Source organism: Rhamphochromis longiceps, linkage group LG3 (assembly GCF_057381845.1).
Source record: "Rhamphochromis longiceps isolate RC_006_pf linkage group LG3, R_longiceps_female_GT1.1, whole genome shotgun sequence".
Classification (NCBI taxonomy): Eukaryota; Metazoa; Chordata; class Actinopteri; order Cichliformes; family Cichlidae; genus Rhamphochromis; species Rhamphochromis longiceps.
In genome coordinates, this window is record NC_140559.1 from 42,490,420 (window position 1) to 42,508,953 (window position 18,534).

Below are 18,534 nucleotides of genomic sequence, written 5' to 3' on the forward strand. Positions count from 1 at the left end.
ATATAGTATTTCACTTTATTTAACTGATGACTGGAGACGAAGAAAAAAAACAAGAATTTTTGAACATCAAGACTGAACAACACAATCATGGATGCTTTTCACTTATGAATGTTTACATGACTTAAACACATTCAAATGAATCCCATATAAACAGCTCCATCTCCAACACAAAAAGATGAAACTAGATTATCAGCAAAGATCATTTTTGTTTTTTCAGCTCAAGCACGGAGAGTGCCTGAGCCGCCTGTAAATAATCTCTGAAGTTTTACTGCTGCCCTCTCTTTGCAGACATTTTCCTTTCCAGATCTTCAACTATTTTCTGCAGCAGTCGGGCATCCAAGTGAAAGTAGATGTACAATTCCCTCTCCCGCCTGAGGAGGGCATTACGCTCCAGCTGAGAACGCTTGGTTTTAATTTCTCCCAGAATTTCTTGCATTAGTTGATGTAAACTCTGCAGCTGAGACTCTGCTTCCATGAGCTTCGCTGTGAGCTCCTGGAGAAAAAATTAAATAAAAAATTATGGAGGGTGAATGAGAAACAAAGATATAAGCACAGACCACACAAATAACAGATACATAAGTAATTGTAGCTGGAGTATTATTAATTAAATAATCATTTGTTTTATAATAACAATAATGATAATAATACTGAATTACATTATAAGCCTCGCTGCAGGGCCAGAAACACAATACCATATGAACCCATCTATGCAGCTTACTACAGTTGTGGGACAATAAGCAAAGATTTATGTAAATTTACATTAGTTGGTTTATTAAAAATATTAAGAGAATCACTGTCACAGAGCCTATATCGTTAATGCTATGGCAGCATTAAAAAGTGCACATTCACATTTTAAAACAGATTTTTTTAAGACCACTTTGTATGAAGGCTGAACTTATAACTGCTGAAATGTAGTAGAGATGAATAGCTAATAGTCATTGATATTAAATCCCATGCCATGCAGTAAAGCTGATCCTCTTGTGAACAATTTATTACACAGTGCTTCTGTGCCCAATAAACAAATGTAGAGTGGAACCCCGATTTACAAAAATTCAAGTTACGAAGGCACTGGACGGCAATATTTCTGCCCGTGTTACGGCAAAATACCCGAGTAACGAAATCCGCTGGCTCTGACTGGCTGAGCCTACAATGCCCACAATGCCCTCCGAAGCATGTGACAACCCCTTGGCTTCCGTACTTGCGCTTCGCTGTTCCACTTGAATGACATATTGTTGTTCTAGTTAGCAATTAGCCTATAGCCTATTGTTCAGCATCGCCTCACTCAAAACGCGCAATGGGTGCTTCGACTTACGAGTCGGGAACTAATTAATTTCGTAAGTCGGGGTTCCACTGTATTTCTTTACAATTTAACATGTAAATTTAACAAGAAATTCAGAAAACACAACGTGCTACCAGGTTATTCACCAATTGTGTCAAGTATTAGGTCTAAAAATCATCTGACTCACATGAAGGGCTGAGTGAACTCTGTCACCTTCGTTAACTATTCAAACTATAAAGTGAAAGGAAACACACCCACCTGTGCACTGGGGCAAAGGAGCTCCTGGTCAGTTAGACGTACCTGCGGGCCCAAAACCAGCTGCTGGAATTCAGTGTACAAGGCCCTGTGGAGCGACTCACAGTCGCCATAAAGACAAGCTGCTGTGAAACACTGCTCACGGCCAGCGCCAGCCAGAGCATCTTTGATCAAATGGAGGTTGTTTGCTAGATTACTAGCAGCTTGGTCCAACGCTTCATATGTTCGAAAAGGCTCTGATCGACTGTGGGCTGAATCATAGTCAAGCATCTGAAGGAGTCTGGGTAAAAAAGGGTGAAAATAACACAAAGTTATTCCAAAGTGATACAGCCTGCATTTATACAAGGATCCAAAGGGTCATAAGCCAAAAGCAGAGTGCTGAGGTGAGTCTGTCCTCCTGACTGACTGTCTGCAAACAAGAAAAATGCCACCTAACAGCTGCTAGGGTGAAGCACACATAAATAAATATATGGAGTTTCAGGTTTGATACTCAAACCTTCTGTTGGTGAGGGGGACCTAATCAAAAGGCTCAAAGGAAGAGCTAAAAGTAGATGAACTGAGGGGCAGCACCAAGATTCAGTGAAAGATAAAAGGATATTTTGAACCATTAAAAATGCAAAGCTACTCTAGCAGAGTTTGAAAATAAAAACTGTAAGGCTGGAGATCTACATTTGTACACACACACACACACACACACACACACACACGAAGGTTGAACTGATGTCGACAAGTACATTTAATCATGTTTGTCCAGTTTTTGAAAGGGCAGCTAGTCAAATGTGCATGTGGTAAAACTGTAACTTGTTAATAAAAACTATTTTAGAATAAAGTAAATTAACATACTACGACAGCTGGCTGAACTTAAATGATTATTTATGTGTTTGGCTCGTGCTTTTTCTGTCTATAATTCCAGCTCTAAAACAAAAGCCTATAGTAGATAGAGTTCAAATCTTCTCACCTGCTGAAAGCTGCATCTTTAGAGCTGATGATAGGGTTGGGTTTAGGGTTAATTATCAGGTCAGGATGTGCCAGAGACTTGATCCGGAGAGACACTTCTTCACCTTCCTTTTTCAGCTTGCCTTTAACATCACACAGGTGCTTCTGACACGTCTTCCACATTCTTAACTCCATCTCCTGAGCCAGTAGGAGCAAGTCAAAACAGGCTTTCTGACGGAGCAAGTAGTCTCGTACCTGGGTGGACAGTGTTACACTTGATTTAGTTTGATGGATTCCAATTCCTAAAAGGACATGTAATGACAAGGAACGGTGGCTCCACAACTTTCTTAAATCTTACACAATTTCCACAATACAGGTGTCTGTTGACAGACAAAGGACCAAATACATGGCACTTACATGATGCTTACGAATATGCTAGCTTACAACCATTGCCTTTTTTTTGAAGTGAACTTAAAGTTTCAGCTGTTTTGTTCAGGGCATTTTTAAAGGCTATGGTCTTTTAAAAATGTTGTGTTTTCAAGGATCTGATATCAAGAATATCATTAATGGTTTATATGAGTTTTCAGTTTCACCATAATTGCTTTTCAACATCTGGGCCTGACCTCTTACCTGTCTGAAAGACAGGCTGAGAACGAATTATCTCACATTAAAATCTCGTAATGTAATAATCAGTGGAAATGCTGCTAACCTGATTCTGTCTGGAGGTGTAGTAGTCCTGCCTGGCCACTTGCAAAGCCAGGTCTCCCCTCACTACTGGTAAATTAAGCAGTCTGGCTGACTCCCTCAGGGCAGCAGGTACTGGTCCATGAAGCAGAGCTTCAAGCTCCGCTTCCACAGCCTGCAGCTCCTTTCTGGACACAACCTCACGCACATGTAATGAGGAGGAGGTGGAAATGCTCTGGTAGCATAAAGACAGATGTAAGAAAGCACTTTATAGAGGAAGACAAAGCATTAATAAGACAAACAGTCACAACATGTTTACTTTACCTTAGTATGAGAAGACTTGTCTGACAGCCAGTCTAGTCCAGCCCTGACGCTCTTCTCCTCAGCCATAGCCTGCATCAGTTGGTGCTGAGCAACAATATGAGACCACTGAAGTCTGGCCATCTCAGTCCTCCTGCGATCGACCAGCCGCTCCTCTCCCTCGTGCCCAGTCTCCTCCTCTTTTCCATCATCACAAGAACTGAGGTCAAGGACCTGGAAACGCTCAGAACAGGAACTCTCAACAATGGCTGATATGCCCTGGAAAAAATGTTTCTGTGTGAAGGCAGCAAGTGCTTTAGTGTTGAGCTCCTCCTGATGCAGGTATGGATCCAAGGGAAGCAGAGAGAGGAGAAAAGTGGGCTTCTGGGAAACAGGAGGGTCTTTTCCCTTTGGTTTGGCTTCTGGCTGAACTGGAAAATATGATGCAAGATTGCTGACCTCATCTGTTAGGGTTTGTAACAGTGTGTTGGTGTCAGCATTCTCAGCTCCAATAGAAGAGTTGGCCTCGTTGAGCTTACATGAAGTGCTCTCCAGCTCTGCAGTGAGTCGCAGGTCAACATCTGCACGGGAAGTGGCGACAACCTGCAGCTTGTTATAACGTCGCTGCTTCAATTCTTTCTCTTTACGCAGGGCCTGGAGCTCTGCCTCCAAGTCCTCTATAGGGAAAGTCTCCTCTGCCGCAAACATAGATGATGAAGAGGATGACCCCAAGATCTTACCACTGCTCCCATGTGAATTTCCAATGGTTTTAAGAACTTCACTCAAGGCGGTTTCATCTAAAATTGGTTTGCCGGAATTTTGTAGCTCCTGAAAGGCACGTGCCTCCTCTGGGGTGAGGACGTTGCTCTGGTTGAGAGTCCGACAGACAAACCGCAAGAAGTGAAGGTTCTCCGGAGCACAGTCAAAGAGCCAGTCGAACTCTGAGGCCTTCAGTGATGATGAACCAGGATAACCCAGGCGGCCTAGGGCCTCCACAAACTGTCCACCGTCTAACATGTTTAACCTGTTTCCCACAACACTGTGCTAGTCAGTCATGCAGCAACACAATGGAGATCAAAGATGATTAGATGAAGGCACATGAGGCAAGAAAAATATACAGCAAAGCATAATTCTGACTTTTCTAGACTAAGGATATTCTTGGGTTAATGTGCATTTTTTTCTGGTCAGCTACATTATCAGTTCAAAACACTGCATAACACATAAACATAAACTGAAAACACAGTTCATTATTGACAACCAAACAATCAAAATGCACATAATCGTAACCCTGAAATGATTTCCCCAGAGCTTCAGTATTTCATCATGGCATTTCTTAACATTCCCTGTAAAACATCATCAGAGCCATTTCTTCTTCGTTCAGTTAGCTTCACCATCTCTGCTCCTTCCAGCTTCACTGTTATACCTGCCTCTCTTACACATGTATTGTATGGCATCTACTGACTCTTCTTCTTAACAGGGTCACTTTGACCTGCTCCCCACAACACCTCTAAATTCATATGACAAAAACCTCCACGACATCATAAAAACAATTTGGACTTAACAATTACTTAAGAAATTCTGTACACAAAATATTTTGTATACAAATACAAAATATTTGTACACAGAATTGACTAGGAATCCACAATATTACAAAAATATATAACTGATCCTGTACCTAATACTAAAAGCTAACAAATGAAAGCATATGAGCTTAAGACAAAACACCGATAGCACTGACGGCTATGATAATACAACTGTCACAACTAGCTACCGAGCTACCTAAGCATACCAGCCGTTGTGCATTAACTAGCTAGTCGATGGTTAGAGAATGGCTACACTCGTAAGTACGCCTGTAAAGGGCTGCTGTATTTCGCTTGTTATCTGAACATTTTGAGTCAAACCAGACAGTAAACTGCCAACAAAATACTCACAATTTTAATTTTAAAAGAAGAAACCTCCGGTCTTTAGCGTCTTCTTCTCGCCATTTATAGGTTCGCGCCAAACATCCAAACCGAGCAGTTGCCAACTCCTCTTCTTCTTCCAGTTTAACGGCAGCTTGCAGCCATCGAGGTTGCATTACTGCCACCCTCTGGTGTTACTTAGACTGCACTTAGCTCTTTAAATCCTCTTAAACAACCCCATTCTTCTCAGAAACCGAAGAACCACTCCTTTCCGTTCATGACATCCTAGCCAGTCAACCACCTTTTCAAACCTGAGTTCCCCCCTAATTCCCAATTCTATCCTCATCATTCCCCTGTGGTTATCATACCTTCTGCAGATAAGAAATACATGCTCTATTGTTTCCATGACACCACACCAATTACACAGCCCCGTTAAACGCTTCCCCATCCTAAAAAGAGTGCCATTCAGGAAACAATGCCCTGTTCTTATTCTACACATGACAATCTCCTCCCGCCTATTCATTCCTGTATTTCTTTTAACTTCTACTGTATTTTGTACCCTATACAATCGTCTCCCTTTAGTTTCCTTATCCCATGCCATTTTCCATAACTTCTTACTTTCACTCCAAACAATACACTTTCCCTCAGATTTAGATAATGGTTTCTGTACCTCAATGTCTACTCTTTTAACAGCTTCCTTAGCCATTCTATCTGCTCTTTCATCCCCCACAATGCCTATATGAGTTGGTGTGTTATTACTACACTTTTGCCCTGCTCACACACTCTATGGTGAGCAAACATAACTTCATACAGAATGGTCTGATTACTACTTGTATTCCCATTTTCTATAATTAACTCAGCTGACAATGAATCAGTGCATATTATTACCCATTCTAAGGCCATCAATATGGCATACAGCTCTACTGCATACACACTCAAAAAGTTTGATGTTCTCTTCCCAAACTTGATATTTAATTCCGGAACTACCACTAAGTTCCCTTCCACCACTCATTTCAACCCTCATCACCCTCCTGTGACTTACATACTTCCTACAACTAATAAGCACATGTTCAACCGTCTCCATAGCATTACACCAATCACACAACCCTGTCGGATGTTTCCCTATCCTAAAAAGAGTACCATTTAGAAAGCAATGACCTGTTCGTATTCTACTTATAATAACCTCCTCCTGTCTATTTAATCCACTACTCCTCTTAACTTCTATTGTGTTTTGTACCCTATATAAATGTCTCCCTTTTGTTTCATTATCTCATTTGCCAGAAGTTCTTACTTTCTGTCCAAACTATACTTTTCCCTTCAGATTCTGACAGTGGTATCTGTACATCTATATCAACTTTTTTAACAGCTGCTTTAGCCAACCTATCTGCTCTTTCAGTGGCGGTCCTAGCCTGTTTGGTGCCCTGAGCGAACACCCCCCCTCTATATTATATATATGTGAAACAGGCTCTTTGATTATAATGATGTGATGTGTAAACCTCTAAACTGAATAAATAAATTGTTTTCATGGTTATTTATCCCGAATATCGTCTCAGTATGTCTGATACAAAAGAGAAAGTTGAAACTATCAGGACAGAGTTTTGGTATGATTGTGTAACTGTGTAATCATGCTTATGTACATCTGGATAATGACACAAACTAGTGTGTGGCGCTTCACTTTTTTAAAAAACTAAAAGATAGAAATCAGATTATAGGATCTGTAGTGTTGTTTATTTATATTATGGTACTTATCATTTGTGATATTTATTACTGTATGCATACTTTATTAGAAGAGATGAGATTTAAAAAAAATCTCTTCTTTGCTGGTTCCATCGAAGAAGAAATGCTCAAGTAACTATGTAGCACGTACGTAATCCAATTACACAACAGTGTGATGGGGAATCGTACAATATAGGATCACGTTCATACAATATATTGTATGAACGTGATCCTATATTGTACGAACGTGATGATTATGTATATTGTAATAACGTGATATTATGTTGTTCAAACGTGAAAAGTATATTGTACAAACATGATAGTATATTGTACAAACAGGAAAAGTATCTTGTTAGAACAATAAACTTTTCACGTTATAACGTGATACACTTGTATTTTTCTTTTGCCTGGGTGGCAGCTCTACGCTTCCGTAGGAATCAGCTGTGTTTTGCTGCCCATTTTATTTCGAATCTGGCGCGAACCGGCGAGCCAGTTCCTGAATCAGTCACGTGGTACGGACTGCAATCAAAGCGAGCTTCGACACGCGCTTCACAAAAACTTCCCCGAGATTACACGACACAGGTATCGAAGCTTCGACACACAGGACACATCACTACACACTTCATCGGTAAGGCAAGGCTCCAGTTTATATCGTTATTTGTGGAATAATAGGATTTACTCAGCTGTACTGTTTCAGTAGAAGAGGCGAACTTAGGAAGTGCAGCTACAGGAGGGAGTTGCAACTCACTTTTAATGTGTTAGTCTGCGTCAGTATTATTTGCCAAAGAACATGGACGCTGGAGTGGGTTTTACGAAGTACATGTATGAGACAAGAGTTCATTTCTAAGTCTATGAAGACTGAAAACCGCAGGATACGCTTCCTGCATTGTTTTGTGTGTGCGTATGACTGTACATGTGTGTTTTTGAGCATGCTAAGAAATTGTGCATTCCTAATGAATTACTGCTCCCATAACAATATCTGGGAAATTATAATCCGATAGTGACAGTATCAGATAGTTTATAGTCAGATACTTTATAGTCAGAAGAAACAGGTGTTATGAGATAATAAAAGACACTTTCTCCCATACTTAAGAAATTCTTTTGTTAGAATTTTTAAATAATTTAGCTATAACAGTCGTAATAATAGTAATAAAGATCATTTATACCAAGTGAAATAAAATATTTAAAAATCATCAGAGCCACATGCTTTGTGTTTTTACTGAAAACCTGTCTGTGGATTTTTTTTTTAAAAAGCTGTTTTTTGGGTTTTTTTTCATGTGACAAACTATGTCTGAAGTACAGTAATATACAATTTTCACTGAAGAAGGATTGGCTGTCAGCGAGTCGTTTGGCGCCAAAAAGATAAACAAGTCGTGCTTTTTCGCGGCAAAACATCCATACAGAGCGCGCGTTGCAACGCATGACTAGCGTCAGAGGCGGAGCAAAACTTTTAGCCAATCAGATTTGGAGATACAAGCTCTTCGTCCTCGCCACCCTCCCCCCATCCCCCGAAACTGGAGATCCACCTGCTGACATCAGTCTTTAACCGTTTCTTTTAGTGATGGGAAATCCGGCTCTTTTTAGAGAACCGACTCCTTCGGCTTGACTCACTAAAAAGACCCTCCTTCGGCTCCCAACCTGATCTTCAGGTTATTTTGTTGCTTAATTAATTTATTATCAACAACAATATAAAATTATACACAAAATGAATTACTAATATAAAAAAACATGTTTTTTTTTTATATATGTTTATTATATAAATATGCTTTTATTTATTCACTCCACATAAAATGTAAAAAATAAATTATAAAATACAAAAAACAACTATTTACAATTTAACTTTTAACTATTTAAATTTTAAGCTTTTTCCTTTTAAACAAATTTAAAGGGAAACAACACAAAACACTGCAAACCACAACACAATAAAATATAAATTAAAATATGCAAAAAAACAAACAAACAAAAAAACCCCAAAGATGCACGTTCTCTGGGATGATTTTTTTTGGAAGAGTGTTTTCCTGCTTGGAATTGCATACATAGGATTCAGTGCATGAATAAACTTTCTGAATCCTTTATCATCCACAACTGATGATAAAGGATTCAGAAAGTTTTATAAGACAGAAAACTCCTATCAGACTTTTCATGCTGAATAATGATAAATATTCAGTATTGAGTTCTGTCTTGCTGGGGGTCACAGACTTCTGCAAAAACTGTCTAATAGGGCTTTGGATTTGACGTAACGCCGCAAAACTTACAAGAATGAAAATGTGACACCAACAAAAAATGATGGCAGAGAACTCGATATCAGCTCGTCTCGCCGCTGCTATCCAAGCCTGACGTCTTCGTTTGGTAACATCAGATATATGAGATCCCTCACGTTGCTTCCAGGAGGGGAACTCATTTTCTTTACTATACTTTTCTAATGTGATGATGTTGTTGCCCCTGGCTTTCTCTCTCTCTCCCTCCTGCTCTGTTCCTGTGCTACCTCGAGTGTAACTCCCCCCTCTGCTCAGCCCAAACACAAGGCTCACGTGCGACGTGAAGCGAAAAAAGTGAGAGAAAGGATAGGGGGGAAAAAAACCACGGCTCTCGTCATTCACTTCAAAGAGCCGGCTCTAATAGCCGTTTCGTTCGCGGCCGTCATATCACTAGTTTCTTTGTATGAGACAAAAGAGTTCATTTATAAGTCGTATGATTGTACATGTGTGTATTTTTGAGCATGCTAAGCATTCCTAATGAATTTACATTAGGAAAATTCAAAAAAATACATAAATTACAACTCAAATTTTAATCACAAACCCATCTTCTGAGCTGGGCAAGGCTCTGCAGCAGCCTGGGAGTCAGGACCATCAACAAAGTACAGCGAAATATTTAATTTACACAGTGTCACTAAAATCGCTCACATCTCAATGGATTTTGGCTGATTATCTTAGAAACTTAGGAACTTCCTGTGAGTGGTGAAAAGGCTGGTGATGATTTTCATGTCTTCTTATGTTTACAGAAGCAGTTAAAAGCTATATCTGCTGCCATACAAGAGAAGCATCATGGTTCAAGCCAAGTTCTGGGTAATGACTAAGCACTTTAACGGCTTCCCAAAAAACAGTGACTTTGAGCTGAAGGTGGAGGAGCTCCCTGAGCCCAAAGATGGAGGTAGGACTTTGTTGTTGTTTTTTTTCTCTCTGATAGGACAGAAAAGACCCCCCCCCACACACACACACAAACAACACACATATTTATTTTGTCAAATAAATGTGTGTACCTATGTTTTCAGAGGTGCTTCTGGAAGCTGTGTTTCTCAGTGTCGACCCGTACATGAGGTGAGTAGAGAGCAGAACCACATACACTGAATCATTTTCATAGCAATGCTACGTTTAGCTCATTTTTATACAGATGAAAATGTATTTCAAAATGTATTCGACTATATTGTAACACACTGCTTGTTTCATCAGGCCGTTCAGCAGAGTTGCCATGAAGGAAGGAGATGTGATGATTGGAACTCAGGTGGCCAAGTAAGAAACACAAACAGCACACGGGGAAAGCTTTTATCCTCGGTGATGTGCATGCCTGATGTTTACTGAAAAAGAACGCGGCCTTCGTCTGCTGCTAATGACCAAAGACTTTGTGTCATTCCTCACTGACTCGAGAGTAAAAACAGATGTAGAGACATTGAGTTTGTAGCACTGAGAACACATCTGCTTCGGCAGTCAGTTTTCCACACAAAGCAATGTCACACAGAGGAAAGGCTAACATGTGATAACATGAACTAATATTGCAGAAATACACATACCGATTGTACAGGTGCTTATCAGTGCTGTAAAATTATGATATTATTTTATGCCATGTTATACCCCTAATTAAAGATTGTGAATTATTATGTAGTTTTAGTTTGCATTATTCTCCTGAATTAGAAGAAGCTGATAACTATTGCATTAGTTAAACTGATTTGCATTACATTAAATTGCTGACTTGTTGTGAATGAATGATATTGTTTTATGATGCATTATATTGCTGAGTTATAAGAAATACTGTTCGCAGAAGGTTATTGTCTAATTTGTCTGAGTAGAAGAGAACAGAGTGTGCTGGAGTTTTCTGCCCCATTTCAGCAGGAGCAGATAAACAGGGAGCCAAGGTCGTAGCTTAGGCGCTGTGTGAGAGAGACCATGTGAATGTTTAGGCTTTTTATGATAAGGTGGAGGCACCAGAGGTTATAAAAGTTTGAGCAATGCTCCACCATTTTGAGATTTTGAGGCTGTCTGCATCAGTGTCCATCTCCCACGTGTGTGATCATTAAATCATCGTTTGACTCAACCCGGCCGGACCAGTGTTGTTATTGTGGTTTTTTCTCTTGTCTCCATCCCCAATATTTTGAACCTTAACAGTGCTCAGTCTGGTATTTGAGTAACAAATACCTGATAAACCTCTAGACTTATAATCTTTAACTGTATTCTACAGTTTAATTTTGCGTTTTCAGCAACTAGCATTATCAAATTATCATCTCAATGAGAAGCTTTTTAATGTGATTATTATGTTGTTGTTTTCCTTTAGAGTGATCCAGAGTAAAAATCCAGCGTTTCCTGTGGGAAGCCACGTTGTGAGTGACAGTGGGTGGAGAACCCACACAATCAGTAATGGGACCGGCCTCACTCCCATCCTGCCTGAGTGGCCTAAAGATGTGTCCCTGTCTCTGGCTCTGGGTGCCATCGGGATGCCCGGGTAAGACAGATTTAAGTAACCTGCAAAGTCATTTTCTATTGGATGTTAAATCATGGCAGGATGTTCTGACTTTTCCAGCAGTTATTAGGTTGAAAATTGCAACCAAATAAAAGCATTAAAATCAAAAAAACAAGTAACAGTAAGACGTGAGTGATTTTATAGAGAAATATTTACATAAAATAGTCTTCTTTTAAGACAGTAAGAGGACAAACCCCAGATGTTTTCTCCTGTTGATGAGCTGAAGCAGAGTTTCTAAGCAGTTATTTTTGTGGGTATAATTAATATGGAAATCAAAGAGGCAACAGCTGGATTTACTGTTTCCGTCTCTCTGCAGACTGACGGCTGTTTATGGGATAGAAGACGTGTTGGGTCTAAAGGAGGGTGAGACCCTGCTGGTGAACGCTGCAGCTGGAGCGGTGGGCTCCGTGGTGGGACAGATCGCCAAGATCAAGGGCTGTAAGGTGGTGGGCTCGGCAGGCTCTGATGCCAAAGTGGTTTTTCTCAAAGAGCTGGGATTTGATGAGGCCTTCAACTACAAAACTGTGGGTTCCCTGGAGGAGGCTCTGAGGAAGGCTTCACCTGAAGGATACGATTGCTTGTTTGAAAATGTGAGCATTTGTGATGTTAAATTGCAAAGCTTTGTGTTTTTGAGTGACAGCAGATTACCGCTTTTTTGCAAGTGATTGAAACTCCACGTGCCGCCATGACCACCCCGTTTCCCTAAACGTAAAATGTCCAGTCTCCCAAACTTCGCGGGCATGAGTCGAAAGTCAAGTTCGGAAATGTTTGATATGCGATTTGTCAGTAATGGTTAGAGCGCCACCTAATGGGACAACGATAATCATCATTGACTTCGATCAATGTCACATCAGATCGAAAATGCTGGGTGTAGGTGTTGGGCGTGGCTCGACGCGACGGGGTGCGAGGGCCCTCATAACGCTGCTTGCAGCTTTAATTTGTTTTTGTTTGTTTGTTTTTTTGTTGTTTTTAGGTGGGAGGTTCTTTTGCAACTGTTGCCCTGGAGCAGATGAAGAACTGTGGAAGAATAGCTGTGTGTGGAAGTATCTCCACCTACAATGACAGTACACCGCAGACAGGTGAGGATAGCAGGCATCATTTTTTAGAGAGTTGTAAAAACTCCGTCATTGTGGTATTTTTTATTTTTTTTATGAGACAGTTAATGATGTCATGTTTTCTAAAAACAAATAGATCCTAATGCTTTCATCAATTAGCTTAATTCCTTCTTATAATCAGAAATGCAGTTAATACACCCATTAAAATTTCTCATGTATTATTGTTGTTTTCCACTAGAGGGAGACATTGCACTACTGAAGTGTGCTTTAAAAGCTGTGGAGGCACACAGAGTTATTTTAGATATGGATTGTAGTTTCCTTGCTGTGAAATATGTTTTATATTTTTCTCTCTTTAATGACCTGTGTTTTAGGTCCGTATCCCTACTTCACTATGATCATAAAGGAGCTGAAGATGGAGGGATTTATGCAAAGCAGCAGGCAGCACAAGCACCCTGAGACCCTCAAGAGACTGTTAGCATGGGTGAAAGAGGTTAGTGGGAGCCTTTCCTTTAAGTAAAGATGTAAACATCAGTTCCCCATGTTTCTGTTGTGATGTATTGTATTTGTGATGTGTGTATTGTGCGTCCACAGGGCAAACTGCAGTGTCGGGAGCACGTCACAAAAGGCTTTGAAAACATGCCGGCTGCTTTTATGGGAATGATGCGGGGAGAAAACATGGGCAAGGCCGTCGTCGCAGTCTGAAGAGTTCAATGCAAGAGAGCCAGCATTACTAATAACTGCCATTATTACACAATCTATCAATTAATGAAGAATCGAGCAATCACCATAACAGAATCATTTCACATTAACATTTCGCTTGTTTTTCTTGTTTTGTTTTGTTTTTTTAGTGTATTGGTACTCATCGAAACAGCAGTCGAGTCACTTTAATCATTCAAAGAAATGTGATTTCTAGTCAGAAATCAGTCGTTCATAACGAATTGTTAGTTAAATCTGAAATATTACATTGAAATTGTGATTGTAGTTTACATTTAGACGTTTTGTGTAGCACCACCATCTTCACCATTCAGCGACTGAAACCTGAATGAAATTTTACTCAAGAAAAAAGGAAACTGGTCAAAGGACATCATTCTGTTACGATCAGTGCAGATGTGTGGCTGCTACGTGTACACATTATTTACTGCAGAATGATTAACCGCATGCTTTGTGTTTACTGGACCTTTCTGTGTATAAAGTTGTTGTTTTGTTTGTTTTTCTTTGTTTGGTTTTTTCCTTGTGAAACAACAATTCTGTGGCTTGCTATACAGTATGAATCTGATGTTTGCAGGTTCTGCTTCTTGGGACTCCCATATCAAAGGCAAGAGCAACTTACATCCCAGCTTGTTTTCCACTAAAGCGTTACTTGTTGAAATATGATTTTGCAGTACGTGTGCAGCTCATCTCTGCACAGGCAAGCACAAAAGTTAGTAAGTACACTAAAGTATAGTTGTTTGAATGATTTCTTTCCATCTGTATTGAAGTAATCAAATTACAACTCAGATTTTAATCACAAACTCATCTTCTGAGCTGGGCAAGGCTCTGCAGGAGGCTGAGTCAGGACCATCAACAAAGTGCAGCAAAATATTTAATTTACAGTGTCCCCAGAAATCACTTGCATCTCAATAAATTTTGGCTGATTATCTTAGGAACTTATTCCCCATAAAATTCAAAATTATTTAATAACTTTAAAGCTTGATTTTGGTGATTTGCAGCAGAAAATATGTTGAGGTTCAGATTTCAAGCTTTAAAACATCTATTGCACATTTCAACATGAAAGTGCCAGATCCCATCCTACTTTTATTCAGTGGTATTTATATCAGACTCTTCACAACAACAGTTACCCCAAGATGCTTTATATTTTAAGGTAAATATAACCGATATCAACTACGCACTGTCACATGACCCACGTCAGCTGATTTGAGGTCCCTCTCCTGATTTGCTCCTTCCAAGTCGCGGCAAGGATGAAAACCGGCTGTGGAGGGATACTTCCGGGTTCGTCGCCTCCCTTGGCTGTAAGCTAACGGCATTGTAAAAAAAGCGTTTCTCCCCTCAGTTCGTCTATAAAATCTTATCACCTTAGCGGTGAGTGTCCTTAACATCTACCAAAAACAACGTTTTAGTTGTCAGTAACGAGTCGATCGTTTCCGCGATTAAAACTACATTTGGTGCGTTCCCACCGCGAGCAGAACTCCGGTTCGAAAACTGCTGTTTTTGAACACTTTTATTTATTTAAGCACTTAAATGGGCTTTCTTTGAAACAAAGTGCAATTGACTGATTATTGTTATGTGTTGCCTTGAATTCGGCGATGCTGTCTGTTTCTTTATTGTCGTTTTTGTATTTGTTTGTAGTGAACGCTACTGGAATGTATATATTATGCTACGTAGCCAAAATGATTAATAATTTAACCATTGTACCTTTGTGAAATATGATGATGATTCACATTGTTGCACAGAATTACAGAAAAAATGATTTGTTGAACTTGATGTGCTAATGGGCATTTTTCTGGCCTACAGGTCAGGGTTCCCCCCCCCCCACACTGAATTGATCATTTTCATATTGAAGTGGCGAGCCGGTAGGACCATTCTTTTCCCCTCTTTTCACCCAGTTTGCAGTCTTTTGATTACGGACCTATTTTGCCCATTACACGAAGCTGGACCCTAAGGAGGAATTCCTTAAAATTGAACTTTAAAAGAAACTTCAAAAAAAGGACCAAAAGGACTCTTGCACAGAGAATCACATTAATTTATTAATTAATTGTGGTACATTTATTTTGTGTTTTGTATTTATTATTTTGTTCCATTCCCCCCCCCCCCCCATTTATTCAATATATTTTTGGGTTTTCAAAAATATAATTTGCAGTCTCTGGTCTCGTCATTCACACCATCTAGGCTCCATACAGAACTATTTCTTCTGCGCGTCAGTCAGTAAACTCACCAATTACAATAAAACTAGCCCTTATCTAACTTTGCGTTACATAAAGACTACAATAAGACAGAGAAACCCTTAATCAGACGAGCGAGCACTTGGGTGACAGCGGGAAGGAAAACTCCCTCTTAACAGGAAGGAACCGCTGGCAAAACCAGGTACAGGAAGGAGCAACCATCTGTCCCTGCCATTTAGGGGTGATGAGAGGAAGACTGGACAAAAGACACCCTGTGAAGGGAGACAAATAATGATGAAATGCAAAGGTGTATTTAAAAAATAAATAAATAAATACATGAAGAAGAAACACTCAGTCCATCATGGGAATCTGTCGCTGACTGCGTGTAGAGTGAAGAAAAGGACCTAAGCGCTGACACAGAGGGAGATGAAAAAAGGGTTTAAACAAAGTGAGCTGTTTATTATAGGCTGGTTTTGGTTTAAACCCTTTTATTCTACAAGAATACCAAAAAAAAAAAAAAAAAAAAGCGAAAGCAAGTAGTGCGAAAACTAAACTCAAAGACTGGGAAAGTCCTACGAGAAGCGTCAACTTAATAGGATGGTTAAGACTGCCATGAGGATTGTTGGTGCCCCTCTCTCATCTCTGGAGGAGATCTACAAACAGCGCTGCATATGCAGAGCTATCTCCATCATCAGAGACCCCCACCACCCCTCGCATGGCCTGTTCTCCATCAGCTGCAGAACCACCAGGATGCTGGATTGCACAAGCCGTGAGAATGATAAACGGACTCTGCCCCCCATCCCACCCACACAGCCATTCACACAGCTACACTGTGAGGTCCACAAACGGACTGTAATGCTCCCTACCTACACACGCGCACACACACGTACAATACACTCCCCAGATACACACACGACCTAATTTAATCATCCCCTTCCGTGAAAGGACTGCTGCTCTCCACCCGAATGAATGTGACTTGAGTTTGTTTTAGAATTTAGATTTTATGTTATTTATCCATAACTATTGTTGCAATTCATTACTGCCTTTTACTGCTCTTTTTAAACGTATTCTTTTTAAACTGCATTGTTTATTGCACTGTATTGTTTATTGCACCGTAGAGGCTGGTGAGAAACAGTATTTCGTTTCAGGCTGGGTAACACCATACGAAATGACAATAAACTTCTTCTTGAGTCTTCTTGAGTCAAACTAATAATAATACTAGAACTTAACATCCTTTCAATATAATATAAGAAATCACAAATACAAAAATAAACACAAAATGCTGGGTCCTGACAAAATCCCCCAGCGGCCTTGACGAATTGCAGCGTAACTAACAGAGGAGTCGGGGTCAGCTGATCCAGGACTAACTGTATGTTTTATCAAAAAAGAAAGTTTTAAGTCTAATCTTGATGGTAGAGAGGGTGTCTGTCTCCTGAATCCAAACTGGGAGCTGCTTCCACAGAAGAGGGGCCTGAAAGCTGAAGGCTCTGCCTCCCATTCTACTTTTAAATCTATTGAGAGCATGTAACCAACACTTCTCTTTAAAGTTAGTCTTCACCCAGTGCAGTGAAACTGGCTGCCAAACTGATGGCTGGCTTGCCATCCAGAAAGCTGGAGAAACTTAGTTTGTTCATTTTTATGTTTCCATCTGGGATTTCAGCAAAAGCTTTTGCATATTAATGCGCTCTGGTATGTGCTCTGATATTAGCAGTATAAACTGAAATTGACTGAAGGCGGAGGGGAGAGTTTGTTGAAGAAAACCTGCCAGAGAGCAGGTTAAGATCAAAGATTGTGTTACCTTGGTAACTGGCACAGGGTTTAAGCGAGATATCTTTGTCAGGAAAAAACAAAAAGCCATAGTTTCCTTAATCTCAGGGTTTTTGTTTTTTCACGAAACACTGCTTTGTAACCCTGGGGCCCGTTCTTCGTACCTCGCTTACTACATCCAAGATCAAATGACACATCCAAGATCAAATCATCGCGCCAACTTTGAGCTCGCTATTCCGGTTCTCCGAACACACCTGTTGTTGACGATTAGTACAGCTGGATGAAGTAATGTGAGATCACTGGGTGGCTTAGCAGGGGCTACGCATCGATAGTAGAAACATTGATCGGCAACCCTTTGATTGATCGGCGAAAATGTCGAAGGAGCGCGCTCGGTATTTTTCTGCAGCAACTCTTGAGTGAGGGATTTCAGGAGTTTCAGAGTTTAATCAGAACGCAAGGGAACACTGCAAAGGCTGCAAAAGCAAGGAGAGAGGGCTGGCAGAAAGTTGCTGACAAATTAAACTCCTAAGTAATTTAATAATAATAATAATAATAATGGAGTGGATTTATATAGCGCTTTTCAAGGCACCCAAAGCGCTTTACAATGCCACTATTCATTCACTCTCACAGTGGAGGCAGCTACGGTTGTAGCCACAGCTGCCCTGGGGCAGACTGACTGAAGCCAGGCTGCCATATCGCGCCATCGGCCCCTCTGGCCAACACCAGTAGGCGGTAGGGTAAATTTATTATATTATATTATATTATATTATATTATATCCTCTTTCACATTAGAGCCACAACAGGACCCACTATGGGAACAAGTAAAAGTGAAATATAAGAATATTCTACAGAATGGTAATATTTATCACTTATACTGCTTTTCGTCTCTTGGAAAGAGACCCTGAAATAATCTGTTTGTTTGTTCATAACAGCAACCAAGAAAAGGGCAGAGCAAAAAAAGACAGGTGGTGGTCCTGCACCCCCTCATCAACAAGTTGGTTAAGTAAATAATACCCTCACGGGAATATCGA

At 40.2% G+C, this 18,534-nt stretch overlaps 3 protein-coding genes across 7 annotated transcripts in view; 1 reads left to right on the top strand and 2 right to left on the bottom strand.

The window, feature by feature from the left end:
- Nucleotides 1–5,484, bottom strand: part of poln (polymerase (DNA directed) nu) — an 85,692-nt gene extending 80,208 nt beyond the window's left edge. For both annotated transcript variants that reach the window (XM_085398456.1, XM_085398463.1), the window contains exon 1: nucleotides 5,386–5,484. The gene's annotated coding sequence lies outside the window, so the exon portion shown is untranslated. The remainder of the gene's footprint in view (nucleotides 1–5,385) is intronic.
- Nucleotides 2–5,521, bottom strand: haus3 (HAUS augmin-like complex, subunit 3). Of its 3 annotated transcripts, none has more exons than XM_085398485.1 (6): nucleotides 5,386–5,521; nucleotides 3,479–4,498; nucleotides 3,180–3,389; nucleotides 2,493–2,725; nucleotides 1,538–1,814; nucleotides 2–493 (listed from the first exon to the last, which is right to left on the bottom strand). In XM_085398485.1, exons 2-6 carry the CDS (start codon nucleotides 4,469–4,471, stop codon nucleotides 266–268), a joined length of 1,941 nt encoding a protein of 646 aa, XP_085254611.1. In that variant the 5' UTR covers nucleotides 4,472–4,498; nucleotides 5,386–5,521; the 3' UTR covers nucleotides 2–265. The 3 variants fall into 3 exon arrangements, with proteins under 3 accessions (XP_085254611.1, XP_085254605.1, XP_085254598.1); XM_085398479.1 differs by having other exon boundaries at nucleotides 3,479–4,478; nucleotides 5,386–5,501; XM_085398472.1 differs by having other exon boundaries at nucleotides 3,479–4,493; nucleotides 5,386–5,494.
- Nucleotides 5,522–7,594: 2,073 nt separating this feature from the next.
- On the top strand, nucleotides 7,595–14,067 carry LOC146674829 (prostaglandin reductase 1-like). 2 transcript variants are annotated; one of them, XM_085398628.1, is made up of 9 exons: nucleotides 7,595–7,699; nucleotides 10,073–10,221; nucleotides 10,343–10,388; nucleotides 10,521–10,580; nucleotides 11,617–11,784; nucleotides 12,119–12,392; nucleotides 12,776–12,881; nucleotides 13,229–13,347; nucleotides 13,449–14,067. In XM_085398628.1, the coding sequence occupies exons 2-9, from the start codon at nucleotides 10,116–10,118 to the stop codon at nucleotides 13,557–13,559; spliced, it is 990 nt and encodes a 329-aa protein (XP_085254754.1). In that variant the 5' UTR covers nucleotides 7,595–7,699; nucleotides 10,073–10,115; the 3' UTR covers nucleotides 13,560–14,067. The 2 variants fall into 2 exon arrangements, with proteins under 2 accessions (XP_085254754.1, XP_085254763.1); XM_085398637.1 differs by having other exon boundaries at nucleotides 7,632–7,653.
- The last annotated feature ends 4,467 nt before the right edge of the window (nucleotides 14,068–18,534 follow it).

Excerpts from the sequence above, each read along its gene's own strand:
- haus3 (XM_085398485.1), bottom strand. The coding sequence starts at position 4,471 with ATGTTAGACGGTGGACAGTTTGTGGAGGCCCTAGGCCGCCTGGGTTAT. Across the intron at positions 3,390-3,478 it reads ACAAGTCTTCTCATACTAAG|AGCATTTCCACCTCCTCCTC; the intron begins GTAAAGTAAACA and ends TTATGCTACCAG. Across the intron at positions 1,815-2,492 it reads AAAGATGCAGCTTTCAGCAG|ACTCCTTCAGATGCTTGACT; the intron begins GTGAGAAGATTT and ends TTTTTTACCCAG.
- LOC146674829 (XM_085398628.1), top strand. The coding sequence starts at position 10,116 with ATGGTTCAAGCCAAGTTCTGGGTAATGACTAAGCACTTTAACGGCTTC. Across the intron at positions 10,222-10,342 it reads CCCTGAGCCCAAAGATGGAG|AGGTGCTTCTGGAAGCTGTG; the intron begins GTAGGACTTTGT and ends CTATGTTTTCAG. Across the intron at positions 12,393-12,775 it reads ACGATTGCTTGTTTGAAAAT|GTGGGAGGTTCTTTTGCAAC; the intron begins GTGAGCATTTGT and ends TGTTGTTTTTAG.